This window comes from Amblyraja radiata, chromosome 7, assembly GCF_010909765.2.
Source record: "Amblyraja radiata isolate CabotCenter1 chromosome 7, sAmbRad1.1.pri, whole genome shotgun sequence".
Taxonomy (NCBI): domain Eukaryota; kingdom Metazoa; phylum Chordata; class Chondrichthyes; order Rajiformes; family Rajidae; genus Amblyraja; species Amblyraja radiata.
The window spans coordinates 15,839,600-15,865,945 of record NC_045962.1 but is presented as its reverse complement, the minus strand read 5'-3'; the positions used below and the strand labels follow the sequence as shown (position 1 = coordinate 15,865,945).

At 40.2% G+C, this 26,346-nt stretch overlaps 1 protein-coding gene across 2 annotated transcripts in view; it reads right to left on the bottom strand.

Moving 5' to 3' along the window:
• The window catches only part of LOC116975059 (signal transducer and activator of transcription 1-alpha/beta-like), a 46,571-nt gene that overhangs the window by 5,682 nt on the left and 14,543 nt on the right, over window positions 1-26,346 (bottom strand). The window contains exons 5-24 of one of the 2 annotated variants that reach the window (XM_033023751.1): window positions 25,847-25,945; window positions 22,760-22,849; window positions 21,284-21,362; window positions 21,054-21,145; window positions 18,455-18,606; window positions 17,226-17,384; window positions 16,620-16,712; window positions 14,884-14,943; window positions 13,696-13,725; window positions 13,496-13,589; window positions 13,314-13,355; window positions 12,709-12,792; window positions 10,010-10,108; window positions 9,294-9,429; window positions 7,844-7,896; window positions 7,654-7,748; window positions 7,394-7,533; window positions 5,695-5,883; window positions 3,613-3,688; window positions 697-799 (exon numbers count right to left, since the gene is read on the bottom strand). In XM_033023751.1, the coding sequence (XP_032879642.1) occupies window positions 697-799; window positions 3,613-3,688; window positions 5,695-5,883; window positions 7,394-7,533; window positions 7,654-7,748; window positions 7,844-7,896; window positions 9,294-9,429; window positions 10,010-10,108; window positions 12,709-12,792; window positions 13,314-13,355; window positions 13,496-13,589; window positions 13,696-13,725; window positions 14,884-14,943; window positions 16,620-16,712; window positions 17,226-17,384; window positions 18,455-18,606; window positions 21,054-21,145; window positions 21,284-21,362; window positions 22,760-22,849; window positions 25,847-25,945 (1,965 nt within the window). The remainder of the gene's footprint in view (window positions 1-696; window positions 800-3,612; window positions 3,689-5,694; window positions 5,884-7,393; window positions 7,534-7,653; window positions 7,749-7,843; window positions 7,897-9,293; window positions 9,430-10,009; window positions 10,109-12,708; window positions 12,793-13,313; window positions 13,356-13,495; window positions 13,590-13,695; window positions 13,726-14,883; window positions 14,944-16,619; window positions 16,713-17,225; window positions 17,385-18,454; window positions 18,607-21,053; window positions 21,146-21,283; window positions 21,363-22,759; window positions 22,850-25,846; window positions 25,946-26,346) is intronic. The other variant, XM_033023752.1, reaches the window with a different exon arrangement.

Below are 26,346 nucleotides of genomic sequence, written 5' to 3'. Positions count from 1 at the left end.
ATTTTTACATTAAAAAGCGCTTCTTAAGATCCCTTTATACAAAATGTTATGTTGCGAGTAGCTGACTTGGGGGCCCATTCAATCCCGCAGTATCTTTCATGCCGACATGGGCTTCAAATCCACCGCAATGGCAACGTTCCAAACCATCGCGTTCCAGAAAATCCCACTCGCAAGCTGATTTAAAAGGCCATTAATTTACAGCAAATGAACACTAAATTCCTTCCATTTGGCCTATAAACCCATGACAATGAGATTTAAAAATTATGTTATATTCTGAATTCTTGTGTGAATGTTCTTTGGACACTTAGGCTATTTAAAAATGTTAATCTTTCCTTAAGAAATGGATAGATGTTTAGATCTAGTAATTGAATTTTGGAATTAGCTACAATTGGGTAACTAACTAATTATATGCTTTAATTTCAGGTCATCCAAGTAAGATTGTTTAATAGTAGTTGGTCTCAGCTTGTGCAAACCCAGGCCAATGTCCTCCAATGACTGAATTTAGCACCCACTCTTCCAATGTTAAATTAGATGTCATCCAATCCAAAGAAATTCCAATATCCAATAATTAATCATCTCCAATACTTCAATGACAAAAAAAGTAAATGATGGTTTAACCAAACCACAGTAACCTATCAATTGATAACATATTGAATGCCATTTACAACTAGTAGTCACCTAAAATCTAAAACTTACCACTGAATCAATATCTGAAGGACTCAATTGTCGTGTTAATTCACCAAAAACATCTACGGACATGGGGAGAAGATTTTCTGGTGATTGCAGTCTAGAAGGATGACTGAAAGCAACAACATTAAACAGATTATTTTATTTCAAAGGCAGCAGAATTTTACTTGTTTTTCTTTTAAATCATGGGTGCGACACAATCTGAAAATCACACAAAGTACTCCTTTGAAGTATTTTTACTGTTTGAGATTTGCCTGTCATTTAACTCACTGTGTATAACAATTGGTAGTAGGTAGGTCCTAATTATAGTCAGCCAGGAAACCCACAAGGTTCCCTGTCATCTATCTTCATTAAACCCCGTCCAATTATGGGCCTTTCATCCTAACAGGGGATTTCTGTTCAAATGAAGACTTATCATACTTTAAAAATCATTTTTGAATTACCATTGGCCTAGCGTTTTAGTATATCAAACATTTTGCATTTGCAAATCCCATTTAATTTTGAAATATAGAAACAAGGAACCACAGATGCTGGTTTATACCAAAGATAGGCACAAAGTGCTATCAGTGGGTCAGGTAGCACCTCTGAAGAAAATGGATGGGTCCGTTTCAGGTCAGTGCACTTCTTCAGACTGAAAGTACGGGGAGTCGGGGTAAATAGCTGTAGGCGAGTAAATGTGAGAATCTAGGACTAGAGATCATAGCCTCAGAATTAAAGGACGTTCCTTTAGGAAGGAGACGAGGAGGAATTTCTTTAGTCCGAGGGCGATGAATCTGTGGAATTCTTTGCCACACAAGACTGGAGGCCAAGTCAATGGATATTTTTAAGGCACAGAATGATATTCTTTGTGCCAGGGTTTATTGGGAGAAGGCAGGGGAATAGGGTTAGGAGAGAGAGAGAGAGAGAGAGAGAGAGAGAGAGATAGAGAGAGATAGATCAGCCATGAATTGAATGGAGTAGTAGACTTGATAGGCCGAATGGCCTGGATCTGCTCCTATCACTTACGACCTCAGGCAGGGCGATGCCTGGTAAGCCCATTGTTGCAAGACCCGCTGTGTTACTCCAGAACTTTGTGTCTATCTTTCATTTTGAAGTGGTTGATTTAGTTCAACCGTGGGCAAGTTTAGAAAGTAACCAATTAGTGTCCAAAAAAAAAAGTCATATTTATACTTTTGCGTCTTCCCGCAAATTGACAAGCAATTGAATTTGCTATCATACATATAAACCAGTCCCATCGTCTCCAACCCAATTATTTCTACACTATGGTGCTATGTTTGAGAGCCAATTTGCCACTATTTCTTTGGATAAGCCATAGTTCGTACACAAGCCTGAAGATCGACTGCTTGCATGCTATGTTGTGGGAAACAGGACTTCAAGACAAAGTACCTTACAACCAACACCTACTAAACTCAACCCAAAATAGTAGGTTTCGCAGCTGAAAAGTGTACCAGAAATTATGGTAAGCAAATAGTCCAAAGATTTCCTCATTGTGTTTTTAAACACAATCTTAATGGGACCTGAAGCTGGCAAATACCCCGATCGCAATGAGAGTTTTTAAAGTTGTAGTTATAGAAAATGGTTCAATTGGCTTTCAAATTCAAGAATGGCCACTATTGGATAGCCAAAGCTGTCAAGTGTTTATTGATCTCACTTGCTTCTTTTTGCCATTTACTCTCCATCTAACACCACTACCATCAGCCTCTCCTTTAGTCCTTGGCTAATTACTTCCTATTCTGACACTGGTCACTGGCCCATTTCCTTCACTCACTTTGCTGACATTGAGCTAAATTAGTTACAATGTTGAATATAAAAGCTGAACACGAGAAGGTAAAGCAACATCATTGCAGTGTTAAAGACCTGTCCCACTTACGCAACATTTTTGGCAACAGCCGGCACCCGTCATAGGTCGCCGAAAATTTTCAACATGTTGAAAATTCAGCGGGGACCAGAAAGACTCTACGACCCTTTGGATGACTAGGAGACTACTCATGACCATACAGGCGACACCCTGGCGACATGTAGCGTGGTGAAGCCTTTATGGTCGTGAGTAGTCGCCCAAAGAGTCGCACCTTGTTCTGGTCGCCGCTGGATTTTCAACATGTTGAACATTTTCGGCGACCTGTAATGACCTATGATGGGTGCCGGCAGTCACTGAAAAAGTCGCGTAAGTGGGACAGGCCGTTTAAGCTTAAATATTCTTACCGGTGATCTTTATTGTCTTGCTAATATTATAAATGAGAACACTACCAAAAAATATCCATAACACAATTTTTCATGACTTTCAAATGACCATTTTGGAAGCAAATGTTTGTTGCAGAGAACTTTTGTCACATTATAATGCCATACTGCTGTACCCAAGAGTGCTCTCCTCTCCCCCTCCTATATACGAGAGTGCTAGCCTCTCCTCCCCCACACCTTTAACATGGAGTGCTCCCCTCTTCTCTTTTCCTCCCCCTCTTGCACCCTGGCATACTCTCCTCACCCATCTCCTTCATCTACCCAGGAGCACTCTCCTCACCCCTCCTGTACGCTGGAGTACTTTCCTCCCCATCTCCTGCACCCTGGAGTGCTCTAGTCAGAATAATACACCATGCAAATAGGCCTTTTGGCCCAACTTGACCATCCCAACCAAGATGCCCCATCTCACCTGCCCACGTTTGGCCCAAATCCCTCTGAATCTTACCTACCCTTGTAGTGTCCAAATGTCTCTAAAAGATGGTGATTTATAAACTTGGTTCTAAATTACAAATAAAAACTAATCTCAAATACTTCAATCAACAGCCAATTCCCAGTGTGTTCCAGTCCAAGTATCTTGCATTTAGAATTTGTAAGATTTAACTACAGAAAAGTAGGAACACCACATATACATGCACCACACGGCTTTTCTCCAATTGCTCTAATGCAGGTAAACAAATGATTACTTACACTTCAGAAACTGAAATCAGTTCGGTCTTTATATAACCACTTGCTTTGGCGTCATCCACGTCCATAGGCTCTGAAGCTAAGAAAATGAAACAGGGATCGTTTGCAATTGAGACTGAAAATTATCAAATTTAGCATTTGAATGAATGAATGCCCTATTGTCACATGACAAGTCACAGTGAAATTCTTTGATTGCATACCCAAAGTACGCAAGTCACCACGTAAAGGGTACTGACAAGGTTACAAAGTATACACAGTATCTGCACCAGGTCCCCCTTTGTTCTCCCCCTCCCCCCAACACCAGGTCCTCCATTGTCCATTTTTCTCCCCCTCCCTAGCATGCAGGATCAACCTACTTGTACAGGAAACATTGTCTTGCCTACCCATTTAAACAAATCTTCATCAAGCCAGCCCCAACTGTGCTACTAAGTAATCCTCTTGCTGCCTGCTCCCATCCAGCAGAAGGTACAGAAGCTTGAAAGGGTGCACTAAACACAGGAACAGCTTCTTGCTCACTGTTATCAGGATTCCAAATAGTCCTTCCATAAACTAGGGAACTGTTCAATTCACCTCTACCCCATTGAAGACATTAGACTCTGTCTATGGAACTGAAGCATTACAATGCTGAGAACTATATTCCGCATCTTCACCGTTGCTCTATCTGTTGTACCTTAGTTGGAAAAGATTGTATCTATCAATGGTATATCCAATCTGTTTGGATAGCATGCAAAACAAAGCTTTTCACTGTACCTCAGTACAAGTGACAATGATAAACCTAATTGCATATCCAAGAAGAATTGTACAGTTGAGAGCGAGTTAATAGACCTAGTAATCTCTGCTGAAGTTATGGCAGGTCCATAACTTCAGCATTTGATACTGGGTGTTATTTTGCAGTTCATTCTAATCCAAGCAAGAGGAGCCCATGGTGCTGCTAAATCAGCAGAAAAGGTACACTGTGCAGTGAGCCCACAAGACTAAAAGGCAATCCTTCGCTCCATAGATGCTGCCACACCCACTGAGTTTCTCCAGCATTTTTGTCCACCTCCGGAAATCAATATGAGGACTTTTGCTCCAAAGACATGTATGCTATATTTAACAAGATGTTCGCAAATGATAATGATCTTCACCAAGTGTAATATGAAACTGCAATAACTCAATGCACTGAATCTCCACATATAATTACTCAACCAACACTCCCAAAAGACATAGATTCACCTCAGCCTTGCTTAACAGCATCTCAAACCTCATTTGAATCTTCCAGCTTGCTTACAACGGCAGCTATACAAACCCGAGGCACATCACCAAAACGCACTATCCAGAGACACAGGGTCAAACCAACATTGGTCAAATTTGAAGTTTAAATGTTAGGAATGGGATTTCCAATTGTACACTTCATGGAGGTAAATATACTGGAATCATTTTACAGGAAACATCTTTTCCTAAATGGACAAGATAATGTAAAAATTCCAAATGGGCAATATAATGAAGACAGTGTTAATATCCAATGCTCAGTCATAACAGGAATCCTTGCTTTATTGGGGGAAAGAAATTCCAACTTAAAAATATTCTAAACTCTTTTTCTCCTCACTGATTGCTAATGAGACCTAAATGAGAATTTCCACTTACTATATGTACCACCATTGTTTATAGGCTACACAGAGGGAAACAATTGGTGGTCAAAATGGGTGATAATTGTCTGTGCAATGGACTTCCCTTCTGAAAATTTAATGGAATCAAATATATGAAATGCGGACAATGCTCAGACAACATTATCGTCACTGTAGCACATTCGGAGAACAAATTTCACCACAAATTCAGAAGCAATTCACTTCTATACCCATTATGGATCAAACAAAATGTGTTAATGATTGGCTTTTCAGTGAGATGTACTTGGCGAGCTTGTTACAAGTGTTATAGGTTTTGACATCAGATATAACATGCAAGTTAATGTTTGTCAGATTCTGCATAGAACAGCAAATTAAACATTATAACATATAGTTCTGACTCTTCAACGTCAAAGTCCATCTCACTGATTTACAAAAAGAGTATATCTGGCCTAATTTATATAGATCAATTTACACTTACGGTCTTTTGGCCTGGAGTAATACTTTCCAAATGCCTGATCTTTGGAGATGGCAGGGTACAAAAACTTCAAAGGATTTTCAGGAATATTTTCAGCTGCCATTACTTTGTAATTGCGAATGATATCTGGGAAGGTGACAGCTGACAGCTGATGCTTGGTGTATGGTTCCACAGAGTGAAACTGCGACTCTGCTGGGAAGAGAAATAAAAGATCAGAAAAAGATTTAAAAATATACAAAGTAGATACCCAAAGGGGTAGGCAAATGGAACATTATTAACCTCATAGATTCAAATGCACGTATTTTAAAAGTTGTTTAAAAATCTCCATACAAAAATACATCTCAATGTACAAGTACAAAGTGTTCCATTTTTGAAGACACTGTACTTCAACAAACTCAACTACTGTTTGTCTCTCTCCAACTACAAAGTCTGGAATCATTTAATGGTTGTCTATTTTAACCTCAAGATTTTATAAATTCCCCATAATTGGAACTATGTGGCATAGCACCAGAGACCTGGGATTGATACGGACTACGGGTGCTTGTTTGTACATTCTCCCGTGACCTGCGTGTGTTCTCTCAGAAATCTTCGGTTTCCTCCCACACACCAAAGACGTACAGGTTTGTTGGTCAATTGGCTGGGTCCAAAATGTAAAATTGTCCCTAGTGTGTGTAGTATAGTGTTAGTGTGCAGGGATTGTTGGTCGGTACGGACTCGGTGGGCCGAAGAGCCTGTTTCCGCGCGCATTTATACCACACGCGCGCCGGACGGGTCTGTAGGTCTCCCCTTAGATATGGAGATTTTGTGTAACTATCCATATGTCCTGGTATGTAGTATTAGCGTGTCGGGAACCGTATTATTTCGTCATCACGTATTAATGCGTTTCTGCTTATTGACTCGCATTTAGTTGTGCTTTATTTCATTTCTACAAGGAAAGATGTAGATTGGTTACCACACTAACCAATTGTAGAAGCTCCGCCTACCATGTGGTCTATATTATCAGAATTGAGTTCATACTGTTAGTCGAATAGCTGCTACGCTTGCCTTAACAATATGCTGAAGTGTACTGTGAGTAATCTTTAATAAATATGTTGTACCATGTTGTGCGAGTAACTGGCTCTTTTACAATCTCTAAACTAATAATTCCTAGTGTAGGAAGGAACTGCAAATGCTGGTTTAATTCTTAGTTCTCTTTATTAATTTAAAACACTTATTCAAAAAAAAGTATTTTGTGGAAACCAGCTGGGATTGAACATTGAACATGACCAAAACCCTCCATCACGGATTATGAAAATACTGTATATGAAGCTGTACTCTCCGAGAACTAGAACTAATTTTCTTTGTCAATATCCTTGCCATTCTTCAAGCTGAATAGCAAAACACTACAAATTTTCAAAATTAAATGTCAATCAACTGGCTAAAACAATAGTCTTTGTCATCTTCGTTCATGTGGTGGTGAATTTCTGGAGTTTTCTACCCATGAAGTGCTATAAATTCAATAAAATTATTTTGAATATAAAAAGGAAGCAATGGTGCAGCAAAGTGACGCTGAGATAAAAGGTTCACTTTTATCTTAGTGAATGATGGAGCAGATGAGAGGCACCAAATCCTATTCCAAGTTTTATTTAAGTTCTTAAAATAATAGCCCATCGCAAAACTATATACATTTTGAAAATTACAAAAGTCAATCCCATTCACTCACCATTTGACACCATTTCCACCCAGGTAAAAGTAATGGCACCTTCTCTGCTGCTCTCACTGAACCGCAGCAGAAATGTGCCTTGCAGCCTGTCCTTCAGCAAAGCCCGTTCTTTCTCCTTGCTCACAAATCCCATGATACACCTGAAAATTAACGCTCAATTTAGTTTATGCTTTTGTTATTTTTTTGCTTTTAAAAAAGGCAATGTGGTGCAAAAAAGCTTACTTGGTTGGCATACGATTTTTATTATGCATTGTTCTTACCCGTCATTCCAAAGAGGTAGAAGATGCTTTTTTATTAGCTCCAAAATCCCTTCAATCCAGAGCCAGAATGAGAAAGTCTTTTCATTTAGGTTCTCCTGTAATAATAATAATAATAATAAAAATGCAATGAATAAGAAACACAATATTTTAAGATTCAGTTTACCAACTTTAATAGAGGTTAACTGGTTACCTTGCAGAATCTTGTCCATGGAATTAAGTTCTCACTGAAACAGTTATTTGGACCTAAGGAAGGCAGGCAAAATAGTTGAATTAAAACGATTTTCACCTCCAGGGTTTTGAGAGGAAATATACTTAAAAACTTCTTGTACTCTAGTCCTAATGCAGTATTGAAAAGATGCATTAATCATCTGCCTTATTAGAAAGTTTTTAAAACACTGCCAATATTTTAGGAATACACAGATGCAAATTGACAAGGTGAAAGGAACAATCAATATTAATTGAATACATATTCAACATAGATCATTAAGACTTAACATTCACAATATTCATTGTAATGCACAAAATGTCGTGGGCAATGCACAATTGCTAATTTTGACAAGCTCAGTATTTATAACAAAGTCCTAGCAGCTAGTGTTTTTTCCACCTGCACATCAACTAGAAAGCTGGATGTTTAATTATCTTTGAATATTAGATAAAATGTTGTTACATTTCTTTAAAAATGCATTCTTTGCCAGTATTTGCAAATGCAAAATTACTGTACTGAAATGACCATTGTCTAATTGGAATTGACCAGTATGGATTTCTTCTACTGCTGTGAATCGGCCTTCCTGGATGAACAAAAACACTTCTAAAATGGATTAGATTTGGAATTTATAGAAGAGGAATCCCTTCAATTCCATTCCATTTAGACCATTCTTGGAACACCGTGGCTATCTTATCTCTGGTAATGGATGCCTCCATCAGACTCGGGTGGCATGGTGGCGCAGCGGCAGAGTTGCTGCCTCACAGAGCCAGAGACCTGGGTTCGATCCTAACTACGGGTGCTGTCCATACGTAGTTTGTACCTTCTCCCCGTGGGTTTTCTCCAAGTTCTTCGGTTTCATTGCACACTACAAAGATGTACAGGTTTGTTGGCTTGGTAGAAATGCAAAATTGTCCCTAGTGTGTGTAGGATAGTGTTAGTGTGCGGGTATTGCTGGTCTTGGTGCGGACTTGGTGAGCCGAAGGGCCTGCTTCCACGCAGTTTCTCGAAACTAAACTAAAAAGTAGTATGTGTAGGAAAGAACTGCAGATGCTGGTGTAAACCGAAGATAGACACAAAAAGCTGGAGTAACTCAGCGGGGGAGAAGGAATGAGTGATGTTTCAGTTCAAGCCCTCTTCAGAGTGATTAGGGATAAGGGAAACGAGATATAGGTGATGATGCAGAGAGATAAAGAACAATGAATGAAAGATGCATAAAAGTAATGATGATAAAGGAAACAGATCATTGTTAGCTGTTTGTTGGGTGAAAACGAGAAGCGAGTACGACTTGGGTGGGGGAGGGGATGCCGGGGCTTCCTGAAGTTAGAGAAATCAATATTTATACCACTGGGCTATAGGTTGGTATGAATTACTGTTCATATCAACAGACGAATACAATGTTCTTCGTCTATACCCTTGCCATTCTTCACGCTCTTACCTAGCAACTTTTCTTCAAGCATGTCGAGTTGTTCACTGTTAAGGCCACGCTTGGTGACGGAGGAGAACTGCCAACTTAATACCTCAGAGAGCTGACCCCATGTGGCAGCTGGGGGGTTGGAAAAGAAACCCAAGGTCTGCGGAAGAAGCAAAACTTAAAAGTGGATAACATACTTTATGATGACCATTCACCAAACTAGACTATTGTCAAAGCGTTACGCAATTCCTTCATCTTTTATAGATTTTAACCTTCATCAAGCAAAAATTGCCATTATTTTTAAAAAAGGTGCAGAGTTGATATTAATAGTTAAGGGCAAAAGTGGAGGAAGATTATCTGGATGGGCCCCCAAGGAAAAGGCTCATGTTACAATAGAGATACAAATCGGATTTCTGTATTAAGCAGTCAATATTTAGATTTTCATTAAGTCCATGTTAAATTGAGAAGATCTGAATAAAACATGCATCTGGACTCTGATCTTCAAATAGATTTAATATTTTTCCTGCTGTTTGTGCATTTAACCCATTGCAGACTACTACACTTTGGATATACATTGGTTTGAACATTTTAATGTACACAACTAACTCAACATTGTCAATACAAAGACAGATGGGTAGACCCATCATTCAAATTCTACCTACATGGACAAAGACACTTGACAGAGAGACACCCAGAGACAGAGACACATGCAGAGAGAAACTAGTTGCATAGATGCTTACCTTAGACTCACTAACGAGCATGTTATACCACAAGATGGAGGCCCAGCCATTGGGAAGTTGGCTAACATTCGATATTACTACCAAAGGCAATGATGTCGTCTGTAGCAGGAGGAGGGAAAAAAAGTATTCATTTTGAAATGCATATTTTCGAAAGTAGGTTGAAATATTACAACAACCAAAACACAATAGAGAGCACTTCAAATTTGTGCCACAGACTCTTATCCCATTTTTCTACACTTTTACATCCTTTGCAAGTCTTCAATTTTGCGCTCCAGAACACATTCAAAATTATTATAACTAATGCACTTGTCTCCATTGCAGCCATAACATACACAGTGCCCTCCATAATGTTTGGGACAAAGACCCATCCTTTATTTATTTGCCTCTGTACTCCACAATTTGAGATTTGTAATAGAAAAAAAATCACGTGGTTAAAGTGCACATTGTCAGATTTTATTAAAGGCCATTTTTATACATTTTGGTTTCACCATGTAGAAATTACAACTGTGTTTAAACACGTCCTCCCCCCCCCCCCCTCATTTCAGGGCACCATAATGTTTGGGATTCATGGCTTCACAGGTGTTTGTAATTGCTCAGGTGTGTTTAAATGCCTCCTTCATGCAGGTACAAGTGAGTTCTCAGCGCCTAGTCTTTCCTCCAGTCTTTCCATCACATTTGGAAACTTTTATTCCTGTTTATCAACATGAGGACCAAAGTTGTGCCAATGAACGTCAAAGAAGCCATTATGAGACTGAGACACAAGAATAAAACTGTTAGAGACATCAGCCAAACATTAGGCGTACCAAAATCAAGCGTTTAGAACATCATTAAGAACAGAGCACTGGCGAGCTTACAAATTGCCAAGGAAGACCTCCACAGCTGATGGCAGAAGAATTCTCTCTATAATAAACAAAAATCCCCAAACACTTGTCCAATAGATCAGAAACACCCATCAGGTGTGGATTTGTCAATGACCACTGTCCGCGGAAGACTTCATGAACAGAAATACAGAGGCTACACTGCAAGATGCAAACCACTGGTTAGCTGCAAAAATAGGATGGCCAGGTTACAGTTTGCCAAGAAGTGCTTAAAAGAGCAACCACAGTTCTGGAAAAAGGTCTTGTGGACAGATGAGACGAAGATTAACTTATATCAGAGTGATGGCAAGAGCAAAGTATGGAGGAGATAAGGAACTGCCCGAGATCCAAAGCATACCTCATCATCTGTGAAACACGGTGGTGGGGGTGTTGTGTCCTGGACATGTAATGCTGCTGAAGGTACTGGCTCACTTATCTTCATTGAATATACAACTGCTGATGGTAGTAGCATAATGAATTCTGAAGTGTATAGACACATCCCATCTGCTCAAGTTCAAACAAATGCCTCAAAACTCATTGGCTGGCGGTTCATTCTACAGCAAGACAATGATCCCAAACATACTGCTAAAGCAACAAAGGAGTTTTTTCTAAGTTAAAAAATGGTCAATTCTTGAGTGGCCAAGTTAATCACCCGATCTGAACCCAATTGAGCATGCCTTTTATATGCTGAAGAGAAAACTGAAGGGGACTAGCCCCCAAAACAAGCATAAGCTAAAGATGGCTGCAATACAGGCCTGGCAGAGCATCACCAGAGAAGACACCCATGTCCATGAATCGCAGACTTCAAGCAGTCATTGCACGCAAAGAATATGCAACAAAATAACAAACATGACTACTTTCATTTACATGACATTGCTGTGTCCCAAACATTATGGTGCCCTATGTATAAACACTGCTGTAATTTCTACATGTTGGAACCAAAATGCCTAAAAATGGCCTTTATTAAAATCTGACAATGTGCACTTTAACCACATGTGATTTATTTTTTTCTATTGCCAATCTCAAATTGTGGGGTACAGAGGCATATAAATAAATGATGGGTCTTTGTCCCAAACATTATGGAGGGCACTCTAGGTGGTGGAGGGAATGATGAATGAAGTGCCAATTAAATTGGCTGCTTTGTCCCAGATGATATCAGAACTCAACTGTTTTGAAGCTAAACTCAACCAGGAATGCGGATTAACTCTGTCCCAATGAAAGCTGAAAAGCCTTTCCCATAAACATAATCTGTTTCTCAATACTCTTTAGATTTTATCCTCTGTCGAACAATGGACCAAAAAAAACTGATCTGTTTCACTGCTCCAATTTTATATTCACTGTTACCTGATGATATTATACCAGACGTTATAAGTGAAAATATACCAATTGGAATTGCAATTTACAATTTTAAATAACAAATGTGATCAACTTTCACACAAAAACATTTAATCCCTTCCATTCCATTATAAATATTGGCATTTGGAGTAAATGATTTGAAGTTTCCTTCGCCACAACCTACATCCAGTTTCTCCATTATTCGAGCTCTTGCATGTTCCCCCCACTTACACAAACTCCCATGCCTTTGCTAAATTATAATCATCCCCACCTTTAGATATGTTCTGGGACCACCTTTCCCTTATTCATACAAATGATTTCAACAATATAGAAAAATCACTAAATTCTGTTTTATCCTACTTAGCTGAACTTCAGTCCACCGCCTTACACACTATCATATAGTGGAAGTCTACATTTTTATGGTCTACTGCAATCCATCATATCAGATCAATAAATGATCACACAAAACTGTACTTGCACACGCAGGCAGGTGTATGTGCACCTTACCTCCAGATCAATTGGCTGGCTCTGGTGACAGAATTGTGTCTCAAAGCTGATTGAATGAAGTTCTTCGGTTACAATGAGGGGACCCTGGTTGAACAGAAAGGGGGGGGGGGGGAGAAGAGAAGTTTAGGATGATGATTTTAAGTACAATGTCAATATACAGCAAAAGTAATATTCACAAGGATTTTGATTTCAATACACTGGGGTCTAATAAAAAACCAAAATCAATAAGGACTGGACGGTAAGGTGGCGCAATTGTAGGGTTGCTGCCTGACAGCACCGGAGACCCCGGTTCAATCCTGGATACGGGCGCTGTCTGCACGGAGTTTGTACGTTTTCCCCGTGACTGCGCAGGTTTTCGGTTTCCTCCCACACATCAAAGACATACAGGTTTCTAGGTGAATTGGCTTGGTAGAAGTGTAAATAGTCCCTAGTGTTAGTGTACGGGAATTGCTGTTCGGTGCAGATTCGTTGGACCGAAGGGCCTGTTTCCACACCGTATCTCTAAATTAAACTAATAGGTAAGGAGTGTTTGAATTAGTTTAAGTAGTTGAGGTTTATATTGGTTGACGTTTATATTGGGAGGCACACCACAATCTGGCACTTACTTCTGTTGTTCTACTTCCAGTATTTTTCTGTTCTTTCAGTTGCTGCAATGGAGAGAGACCATGTTGAATTAAATGTGAGAGACTCGGTTCTGTACAGTGTGTTATGAGAGGATTGCATGATGTTGTGAGTCATATTCCATAGGTACATGATTCATCTTCTGCTTTACAATGTGGTGACTCACCAGATGCCGGAATTCAGCAGCCAAGCTTCCGTTGGTCGACTCCTCCATATTCATCACTTTTGTATTAGTTCCTAGGATGTTGAATTTCCTAAATCTATAAAAGAGGAAGTTAAAAAAAAGTCAAATACATTTGCTTGACAAAGAGCAATTGCAATTGAAAGGTTAGCCAGGAAATCAACGTTATAAATGACACTACTCACCCTTTCACAGAACTCTTTTCAATGACGTCTCTGAAAATAAAGAACAATTCAGTAGTATAACAGTAGAAAGTTGCACCTTTGTCACGGTTCCATCATTCAACAAGATCACAGCTGATCGTTTAGCTCAGTGGCAGCTTGTCGCACAAACTCCATGTCTCTTGATTTCCTAATCCCCATACGTTTATCAGGTTTGAATATATTCAGTAGCTGAGCAAGCACAACCCTCATAGTTGGAGAAATGCAAAGATTCACCAGCTCCCTGGATGAAGAACATTTCTCCTCAACTCAGGCCCAGAATGGAAGGCCCCTTATTTCGGAATGAGAGATTATGACCCCTGAACCTAAACAGCCAAGCCAAGAGAAATATCATTCTTGCATTTGTAGAGATCAATGAAATCACCTCGTTCTTCTAATCTTAAAATGCAATAGGCCCAGGGTGCATAATCCCACCTCATACAACAAACCCACTACCCCATGAATCTATCTAATGGATATTCATTGCAGTCGCTCCATTGCAAGTATATCCTTCCTTGGGTAGAAACTCCAGAAATACACAGGGTATTCTGGCTACAGTCTTTCATAATGGAACCAAGAAGTCTATTTGTACATTCAAATTCTCTTGCAACGATAGGCAAGCAAACCATCCGTCTTCCTACTGTTTGCAGAACCTTCCCATTAACACGTCAGAGCTGTGGGCAAATTCCTTACACCAATAACTTTCACTCTTATTATTTAAAATACATTTCTCTTATTGATGTGGGAGGGCCTAACATTTTTCATTTGCCCTGCCCACACTTCTACAACTCCTGAAGGCTTTCTACACCTTAATCACAGCCTGTATATGCAAACAAATTAAACTTAGGTGCATCAAATGTCAAGATACATCCAGATCCTCATCATAAATTACTGTCATTGACTGTCAACAACTGTAGCTGCATAAGCAATCTCCAGCACTCTAGATTCCACAACCCCAAAATGACCCATTTATGGGTTGAATAGCTCCTACTCTCCATTAACCAATCTTTAATTCCTATCAGTGTGCCATCCTTGCTGAAACGAGGCACGTACCATGTAATGAAGAATAGGTGGCCATAGTAATTTTATTATTTTAATACAAGATCTTCAGCTATGACAACTTCACCTACAAAGTTATAGTGAAGCATATGAAAATAAAACACAACTACTTACTTGTCAAAGGATGCTTTTACACGCAGCTGATAATTTAATTCTGGCAGTCTTACCAAGAGCCTGTAACAAAATAGAGGAAAAGATGCAAAATAACACATGTTTTATAATGAATTAATAAAGGGAACCAAGCTTGTGTGATGTTATTTATTAGCAGCAGATTTGATTCTTTGCCTCTTGCAATTTTAACATCCAAAATTTAATTTGGGGAGTCTTAAAACCATTTTGCAATAGAACACAGATTATAAAGCAAAGTCTATCCTCTTAGAGATAATGCACCAAGATACAATACAGCAAAGCTCCAAACTCATTCTCACTTATTGAGGGGCAGAAAGAGTATAGTCTTAAAACAAAATCCTAATCATTGCTTCTGGTGGAGCAAAACTTTAGTTATTTAAAAAAGTGCCTTGTGTTACATTATTAGTACAAAGTTTCAGCAAAGTGATCATAAAATCTTGTAGATTTACCCCATCAACATCCCACCTCAATGCCTACCATTTTTATTTTATTTTATTGATAAATGTTGGAACCAATTCCTCAATAATTTGTATTCATATAGCATCATTAACACAAAACATTTACCAATTAATTCAAATAACATAAGATGCACAGCCACGTAAACAGATTTCAGTGCAGATGATAATAATCTTGAGGCAAAGGGGCAAGTTTTAAGGTATGCATAAAATACATAAAGAAGCAGAAATCATTGGAGGGAATTCTGGGGCCATGGAAACATGAAGTTGAGCCACATGGCTCTCAAGGTGGAGTTTAAAAAAAAATTATGATTCTTAAAAGATCAGGAATAGATATGCCAATATCTGAAAAGTTGTGGGGTTGGAGATGAGAAATGGGACAGGCAAGGATACGGATTGGTGGTGGGAATGGAACAAAATAAAAATTAAACACGGGGGAAAGAGCAGCATCAGCTTAACTGTGTTAGCAAGATCAGCTCAGGTTAGGGCACAAGCAGGTGCTGTTTATAGATGGAAGGATGTAGATGCCAGCCACCACACTGGAGTAGTCAAGTTTACACAGTACATGGATGAAGCTTTCGGTCTGATTTAGTCTCAGAAGCGGCCAGGCATAGGGATTGGTGTAATTAGGGAAAGAAAGATGTGTGCCATGAGGATCAAAGACAGTGGTATTAATATGAAGCACAAGAAAAAGAGCCTTGTCAGAAGGTGGTGAGATGGAGTTTGGTGTTACCAGCACGCACATGTAGGCATACATTATTGTTTTCAGATAAAGCCACTGTGATGCAGACTGCAAAATACATAAATAAGTGAAGAGCAATGATATATTGTGTAAGAACGATCTGCAGATGCTGGAAAAAGCGAGACACAAAATGCTGGAGAAACTCAGCAGGTGAGGCAGCATCTATGGAGAGAAGGAATAGGCAATGTTTCGGGTCGAGACCCTTCTTCAGATATAATGATATATTATTTACTAAGCACCAAGTTTAATGGTGCTAAACCACAGAGAACCACTGCAGGCAATAATCTGGGGATCACTGGATAAATAATGGCATCAAAAGTCAGAGACATCAAATTATTCACACAATGAAGAAAATATTTTTAACAAAGTTCTTTGGGTAAACAATGTCTTAATGCTAAATAAATGTAATACAGCACCACCATCCTTATGGGAAACTAATTTTCATGAGATAATTGTTATGATCAAAAGTGTATATGGGGAGAGGGTAGAGAGAGAGAGAGATAAGTTTTTTAGTAATCACTCACCTCAATTTCACAGTGAATTGCACACCAGTCTTTAGAACCATGGGTCGCTGTGGGTGGGTTGGCATGCAAGGCTGTCTCTCCACCACAAAGGAACTAAAGGACAATGAAGATGAATTTCATGATTAAATTTAAATGATGAGCATTTCAGAAAAAAAAATTAAAAATTTAAAGTCTTCAAGTGGGAAGGAGGAAAAAACCAGAGCTCTTGGAGAAAACCCACACTGTTACAGGGAGGACATGCAAACTCTGCACAGACAGCACCTGTAGGCAGGATCGAACGTGTCTCTGGCACAGTGAGGCAGCAACTCTACCACTGCCGCCCTCTAAAAAGGTACTAAAGAATGAACATTTGCTAAGATACACACTTACTGCCAACATGGGCACTTTAGAGAAGAATTCATCCATAACAGGGATTAGTCAACAGGATTTAAATTGTTTTCTGCCACAAGTGTAAAATGGCTTATAGGAATCAGTAGGTTTTTTTGTTGCATCCTTTAAAATTTGCCTCTCAATTTTAGCAAACATCAGGACACGGAGAAATACCTCATATTTAAACTGAGAAAAATCACACTTCAAGTAGAGTCAGATTGTGTCTGGAATGGTTACCTTTTAATAAGAGTGATGAACAAAGTATCGTATCTTTCTTCCAGGAATTGCTTCTTTTGAGTAATAGGGTCACCTTCATACGAATATTTCTGCTCCAATTCTTCCAATTTCTTTAATTGTTGCCGAACCTGCTGCAAGCTCTCTGCCAGCAATGTGAAACTGAAAGCAATAACACAAAAAAAAAAATCAAGGAGGCAATTACCAATGGCCACACTAATAATCCTTGCTCAAACCTTATGTAGAGGTCATGGCATTAGATATTATGTGGTCAGAACATCAAAGTGCCAGAGATGCCACAAAGCTGATCTGCTGTTTCCTCAGATGCCATCAAGTTGCCAACAACCCAACTCAATCCCAACCACCAGCTCTTCAAAAAAAAAAAAAAAGCTATTGTAATACTTGAAGGGAAGCAATCTATAGGACATCAGTCCCTCCACAAACAGCCCTAGCGCAGTTAGCTTGCCTTATGGAGTCAAACATCCCAACCTCCCTTACTTTGTGCACAGATGAACTACTTTCAAAATAAGGTTATATTTACAAGTTTTATTTTCGGAAAATAACATAAAATATGGTATTATAGATGAATGAAAGATTAATCTAATGTTTCGAGAGGTCTCAAGCAAGTCATTTTCATACCAACTACTTCCTGGAAGATGAGGGGCGTAGAGAGAGATGAGGGGCGTAGAGAGGTCTCAAGCAAGTCCAGGACTTGCTTTGATAAGGAATTATGGATTTGTTAAATGCGCTTTAATTAAATTTAAAGAAAATGCTGGAAATACTCAACTGATAGGAAGATAGATTTTCTTGCCACACAATTGCTGCTTGACTTGCTGAGCATTTCCAGCATTTAAGTTTCAGAATATCCAGCATCTACCCTCTGCTTTTGGATGAATAGAAACAGAAACATAGGTGCAGTAGGCCATTCAGCCCTTCGAGCCAATATGATCATGGCTGATCATCTAAATCAGTGCCCCCGTTCCTGATTCCCCCCCCCCCCCATAGCCCTAAGAGTTAAATCTAACTCTCATGAAAACATCCAGTGAATTAACCTCCACTGCCTTCCGTGGCAGAGAATTCCACAGATTCACAACTATCTAGGTGAAGAAGTTTTTCCCCCATCTCAGTCCTAAATGGCCTACACCTTAATCTTTGAATACATGTTAGGTTTGTGTTCATCTTTATATTGGGTCTGCATTATTAAATTTGCACAAGTGGTTGAAGCAGCTCACCAATGCTGTAGCTGGTCAAGACAGGTGTTTGGTGGTCCTCCAATGCATGCAACCTGTTGTCTCCTTTTCCATTCCACCAGCTCTTCATTGATCAAAAGCCCTTCAATTTGTTCCACTTCATTCAGTAGGCTGGCAGTTTCATTAATTACTTCCTACAAAAGAAAATGCATGCCAGTGAGCGAAATGCATGTTCAAAAAAAAATGCCAGCGATCCATTGAAGATATTTTTCCAAAGACCAGGCATGCAAATAGAAAATTGTCAATGACAAGTCTCGCAAATTTTAAATTGAAAATATGAAATTTGTAATTCTTGTTACGCATTAAAAGAAAATATACATATAATATACATACACACATATTTTTTTAATATATATATATATGTATATATATATGTGTATATATGTATATATATATATATGTGTATATATGTATGTATATATATATGTATGTATGTATGTATGTATGTATATATATACACACATATACACACACACACACACACATATTAAAACTCTTATCTTGTATGTGTGTGTGTGTGCACGCCTAATCACATCTTCTCGAAAAAACGACGCGTTAACGGTACATTTTTACATATTCCGGTAGAGATTTATCCCGTGGACTCCGAAATTTCTTATCTGAAAAATTCTTGCAGTTAAAATTCTCGAGTTAAAATGTTCACAAATCTGAAATGACTGAAAAAAAACCCGGCTGGATTTGGCTGATGACGTCACAATGGCTCTGCGTGCTTCCCTCTTGGATCTGCGCGTGACATCTCCCCCCCCCCCCCCCCCCCCCCACCTACCTCTCCCTCCTCCCCCCGTTATTCAAAAGATGCAGCCCTCTCACCCCCCCCCTCCTCCACCCCTCCCCCTCCTTCTCTCCCACCACCTCCTCTCTGCCCCTCTCTCTCTCTCTCTGTGTGTGCCTATGCCCCCCTCCGTCTTTAGCCACGCCTGCGAGTTGGGGGCTATGCGCAAGTGGATAGGGCGGGGGATGGGGTAAAAGGAGCAAATTAATAATATTAATATAATAACATGGGGGGTGGTTAGTGCGTGTGTGTGTGACACTGCAGCGCCCCCCCCCCCCCCCCCCCCCGGGACCCCAAACATACATACACACACACACACACTTGGTTTATAGGTTAATTCGCTTCAGTAAAATTGTAAATTGCCCCTAATGTGCAGGATAGTGCTAATGTAGGGGTTGGTCAGCGCTGACTCAAGTGTGGGTGAAGTTTTTCCTCATATCGGTCCTAAATTGCCTACCCCTTATTCTTAAACTGTGACCCCTGGTTCTGGGCTCCCCCTTTCTATCCTTCCAAATTCCGGCAAATACAAGCCAAGTCGACACATTCTTTCATCGTGTCAGTTCCCTCAATAGTAATAATGTCCTACCCCAAATTAGGAGACCAAAATTGCACACAATACTCCAGGTGCGGTCTCACCTAGGGACTGACAACTGCAGTAGGACCTCCTTGCTCCGAAACTCAAATCCTCTTGCAATGAAGGCCAACTTGGCTTTCTTCACTGTCTGCTCTACCTTCATGCTTACTTTCAGTGACTGATGAACAAGCAAACACCCAGGTCTCGTTTTCCTAATCTGACACCATTCAGATAATAATCTGCCTTCCTGTTCTTGCCACCAAAGTGGATAACCTCACATTTATCCATATTATACTGCATCTGCTATGCTTGTGCCCACTCACCCAACCTATCCAAGTCACCCTGCAGCCTCATAGCATCCTCCTCGCAGCTCACACCGCCACCCAGCTTTGTATCATCTGCAAACTTAGAGATACATTTAATTTCCTCATCTAAATCGTTAATATATATTGTAAACAACTGGGGTCCCAGCACTGAGCCTTGCGGCCCCCCACTAGTCACTGCCTGTCATTCTGAAAAGGATCCGTTAATTCCTACTCTTTGCTTCCTGTCTGCCAACCAGTTCTCTATCCATGTCAATACCCTACCCCCAATACCATGTGATCTAATTTTGCACACTAATATCTTGTGTGGGACCTTGTCAAAGTCTTTTTGAAAGTCCAGATACACCACATCCACTGGCTCTCCCTTATCCATTCTACTCGTTACATCCTCAAAAAATTCCAAAAGATTGAGAATCAACTGCTTTGATCTTGCACAAATGTGGATCCACCTGCAGAATAGTACTCTATTCACTCTTTGCAGCTCCTTGCGGTGTCAATATCCACATCCCATCAAGTCTAGAAGCTTCTCTACCTCCACACGCATGACCCCCGACCAGAAGCAGAAATTTGCTGCAGAGACATATGGATTGTACATAAAAACTCATATGAACCTCTCATATTGTCAATTTAACATGCTTTGAAACCTGGGTCCATTTTCAGCCCTCTGCTTTTATATAGCACCTGCTATGTTCAACAATTGAATTTTTTAATAAACTTTGTGGGCAAATCCAAATGACACTGCCAATTCGTACATGGTGTTGGCCGAAAATATATTTGCGCACGGGGAACTTCAGTTTCTACGTAAATGTTGAATTCAAGAGAAGCAAAAACAAAAATCTATTATATAAAAATGTAACAGAATCAATAACAGTGTTAGCAATAACCATAGTTGACCTTTCTTTTTATATCCAACTTTAGCATCATGTTGTGGAGGTGGACTTTTTCTTGTTTAATCTCATTTTGAGCCAACCCATTTACTTCGTGCTCTAGCAATGGAAGATAAACAAAAAAAACATTAAAAAAGAGTTGTAGACAACAAAAGCCCAAGGTACAATTCTATATAGAAAAAGGCACTTTAACACAAATTCTTTCAATTACACTTTTTGCAAACCAGAATTCCTTACCTCGACTATGCAATGTCTTAGATCGGAAATCAAATTCATCCTGAAGATCTTCAAGAGATTTTATTTCTTGTTCAATTTCCTACAATCAAAGAATATTAATTTTTGTGAAATCCTTTCAATACAATATTTTGTTACATGTCATTTGAACCTCAGTGAGGCTCAAACGAAACTCCGTTTCCACAGCCATACAAACAAAGGCTATTCCTACAAGACATACAAACAATTCAATTTACACAAACATCCATCACAGTGAATCTCTTCCTCACTGTGATGGAAGGCAAAGTCTTTTCTCTCCCGATGTTGAAACCCCAGGCGGGATGATTCAAAAATGCTTCATACACAAAATATCACTGCTCTATAGGAAGATTGGGTAGCTAATTCATGAGCAGTAAGAACTCAAAGCAAAAAAAACAAAAAAACAAAAACAGATTTGCAGAACCATCCCGATATATAGGTCCCATTTTTTCTTGACACATATTCAGCAGGAAAACAGGCACTAATTTAAATAACCCAAGCAAAGAGTTGACGTGTTTAATAATACAACATTGCCTCTGATCTCAGAGGCATTGGAACCATAATATGAACCAGCCATAAAGTGGATAATTAACAACTGCATAACTGGATGACTGACAAAATTATTACTGTCTATCTGATACTTTGAATAAGTGATTGAAAACTCAAGACAAAAATAAAAGGTTAGCTATCATTGCTACTTTATATTGCTGACAAGATAATTTACAGGAGGGTAAAGCCCAACCTGAACAAAACAGTACACTAAAACCATTTTAGGTCAAAGACTGAAATTGCAAGACAGAGCCATATTAATGATGCAAAATATTTTGAGACTGCTCAAAACAATGGCCTTTTTCAAACACCAGAGTATGTGGATGGAGTTAAATTATGAAATGCAGGAGGAAACATACATCCATATCGGTGAGACTAAGCACAGGCTCGGCGGTCGTTTCGCTGAACACGTCTGATCAGTCTGCCTAAATCTACCCGATTTCCCAATTGCTCACTTTAACTCCCCCTCCTATTCCCAATCTGACCTTTCTGTCTTGGGCCTCCTCCATTGTAACAGTGAGGCCCAGCGCAAATTGGAGGAACAGCATCTCATATTTTGCTTGGGTAGCTTACACACTAGCGGTATGAATGTTGACCTCTAACTTCAAGTAGCCCTTTCTTTCCCTCTCTCTCCATCCCCTCCCCCTTCCCAGTTCTCCTACCAGTCTGACTGTCTCCGACAACATTTTATCTCAGTTCCGCCCACACCCCTGACATCAGTCTGAAGAAGGGTCTCGACCCGAAACATCACCCATTCCTTCTCTCCTGCGATGCTGCCTGTGCCACTGAGTTAGTCCAGCATTTTGTGTCAACCTCCAACTTAAGGCTGCGTTCTATTTTGCACCTCCGAAACTTCAGTCTTCACCCAAGGACTCAAGTTGGTACAATGTTGCATTGCGAACATAAACATACCTGAACTCTGCTCTTTACTGTCTTCACTTTCTGATCTAGCTGCTTCTGCTTGTCCAGAATTATATTATTCAGGAGAGAACCGATATGATTCTACGAATTAAAAACACAGAAACAAAATCTTAAAAAATTCTCAGTATTATTATCTATATTACTAAAAGTCTGATCTTGACCGCTTTTGGCTCGCTGTGGCGTGATTTCCGAGAAAACGCCACCACCTACGGCCGTCATTTTTGGCCACCTCGCTCAGAGCCCCCCTACGCCTTCCGGGACCCGAGGATTTTTCCCATCGATGAAAAATCAGAGCGATATTAATGGTTTTTTTTAAAATGCCATTCTCTCTGCTGCCCCAGCCGGTGGGAGGGACTATAAAACCCAGAAGTGGTGTGCCTCACTCAGTCTCTGCAAGATAGAGGAACCAAGAGGGTCACGTCTCTCTGAACTCTGAATAACACGGAACACATGTCTACTCAACTGTGAGTGCCCTTAATGTGGCTTGAAAATGAAAATACGGTTGGTTTGAGGTAAAAATGCACTGCCAATGGAGTAAAAATGCCAATGGAGTGAAAATGCACTGCCAATGGAGTAAAAATGCACAGTTAATGAAGTAAAAATGCACTGCTAATGGTTCTTTGGGTTGAAGTAAAAATGCATTGCTAATGATGTAAAAATGCACTGCTAATGAAGTAAAAATGCACTGCTAATGAAATAAAAATGCACTCCTAATGAAGTAAAAATGCACTGCCAATGGTTGTTAGTGTTTAAAAAATGTCGAGAATCTCTCTCCTGTCAATCACACCACGAAGGCCACACCTTTTCCGGTGGAAGGGGGAGGGATTATAAAACCCGGAAGTGTGGGTGTGGCTCAGTCTCGGTATGATGGGGGAGGGAGAGGTCACACCTCTGTCTGAGCTGTGAATCAACTGAACACACTGAATGTCTACTGAACTGTGTGTGGTGTTTTGTGTGGTTTTACCTTGCTTGAAATGGTATGAAACTGCATTTGAATATGGTGGCCTTGCACCATGCATGAAATGGTATGAAACTGCATTTGAATTTGGTGGCCTTGCACCCTGCTTGAAGTGGTAGGAAACTGAACCCGAATTTGGTGGCCTTGCACCCTGCTTGAAATGGTAGGAAAATGGATTTGAATTTGGTGGCCTTGCACTCTGCTTGAAATGGAATTTCAAGGAATAGCCATGAGTCAACTGCAGCCCACCAGCCATGAGTGAGATGTTGGGTGTGCTTTCTTGGCCGTAGCTTCAATGTAGTTAGTCCAGAACAAATAGTTGACGATAGTAATGCCCAGGAACCTGAAGCTCTCAACCATTTCCACTTCGCTACCATTGATAATATTTGGGGCATGTACTCCACCACGCTTCCCGACATTAAAAATAACTCAGTTGTCTTGCTAACATTGAGGAAGAGACTGTTGTCCTGGCAGCATGTTATGAAGCACTCCATCTCCTTCCTGTATTCCATCTCATCATTGTTAGAGATCTGACCCACTACAGTGGTGTCATCTGCAAACTTTTAGATGGAATTAGAGAAGAATTTGGCCACATGGCTACGAGTTTATAGGGAGTGTAGTAAGGGCTGAGAACATCGTCTCACGGCACCAGCATTAAGAATTATCATCACGGATGACATTTTGTCACCTATCCTTGCCAATTATGGTCAATGGGTCAGAAAGTCAAGGATCCAGTAGTAGAGGGGGTTACAGACTTCTGGTGCCAGGAGCTTAGTTAAGATTATGGTGTTGAAAGCAGTGCTATATTCAACAAATATGTCGGTCCTTGTTATCTAAATGCCCCAGAGATATGTATAGGGTAAGGGAGATGGTGTCACTGTGGACTTGAGCCAGTAATCCAACAGCAGTGGATCAGCGGGTCAAGTAGCATCTCTGGAGAGAAGGAATGGGCGATGTTTCGGGTCGAGACCCTTCTTCAGACTGATGTCAGGGGAGTGGGCGAGACAAAGATAGAATGTAGTCAGAGACAGTAAGACTAGTGGGAGAACTGGGAAGGGGGAGGGAATGGAGAGAGGGAAAACAAGGGCTATCTGAAGTTAGAGAAGTCAATGTTCATACTGCTGGGGTGTAAGCTACCCAAGCAAAATATGAGGTGCTGTTCCTCCAATTTGCGCTGGGCCTCACTCTGACAATGGAGGAAGCCCAGGACAGGTCAGATTGGGAATAGGAGGGGGAGTTGAAGCGCTGAGCAACCAGGAGATCAGGTAGGTTAACACGGACTGAGCGGAGGTGTTCAGCGAAACGATCGCCGCGACTGCGCTTGGTCTCGCCTATGTCGAGAAGTTGATACCTGGAACAGTGGATCCAATAGATGAGGTTGGAGGAGGTGCATGTGAACCTCTGCCTCACCTGAAAAGACTGTTTGGGTCCTTGGATGGAGTTGGGGTGGGGGGGTAGGTAAAGGGACAGGTGTTGCATCTCCTGCGATTGAAGGGGAAAGTACCTGGGGAGGGAGTGGTTTGGGTGGGAAGGGACGAGTTGACCAAGTGGATCAAAGTTGTCTGGGACGGTGGAATTGAAGGTGACCATGAACAGCCTCACTAAGTACTTCACAAGTCAAACACTTTCTGTTGTGAACATTCAGCAGCAGGGTAGGAGGGCAATGACATTCTCAGCAGACGTTATGTCAAGTTAGATTGTACTTGTGACGTGTAAAATGCAAACTTCTACAGATGTTCCGTGGTGAAATCTTTACTCTTCTCAATCCCAGTTAATAATTCAGGCAGGGATAGTAGTTTTGTTTTCTCCAACTGACTGGGTTTACAATGATATTTTCCCTGCACAATTCTCCTCCCATTCTGTTATCAGTGACCAGAAAATACATTTCTTGGGAAAACTCACATTGGGAAAGATGGATTGTTTTTTAGATAATCGTTAAACTTGTCAAAATTCACAAACTGTTCACTACTTGTGCTTTACCACAAATTTAAAAAGTGGGCAATGTAGGGAAATAGAGGAAACTTTTGTTAACCTCCGTTATAAAGCAGGAACATTTATTCAAAGAACTGAGAGTAGAAAGCAGCAACTTATTGAACACAAACATGTTTAATTGAAAATACCTTTTCATCTTTCATAGCATTTTCTAGGATTTTCTTTTCCTCTTTAAGGCTGTGTGATATGGTTAGTGCCAATTGGATGGGGTCCTCTTGGAAGTGAACCTGCAAATAGAAATTAGGAATACAATACATGTAGGTATGTTGCAAAACTTACCTTCAGCGGCGCTGCAGTTCTGCCGCTGCCCTTGTGTGCGACTTTGGCGCCTTTGAGAGGGGGGCGGGTTTTCTCTAGGCTGTTGAAATCGATGTTGTTCAGCCTACTTAGTTGCTGACGAAAAATCGCTGCGAAATTTGTTCGCTGCAGGTATTTTTTAAACTAAATTGGGTTATTTAATTGTTATAGTAGATTAAAAATCATCCTCCAAAGCCGCGAACGCCGACAACGGGACGGATCTCATGTAGGGGACAAGGCAATGTTTATTTTTACATTTAAAAGGGCTTCTTAAGATCCCTTTATACAAAATGTTATGTTGCGAGTAGCTGACTTGGGGGCCCATTCAATC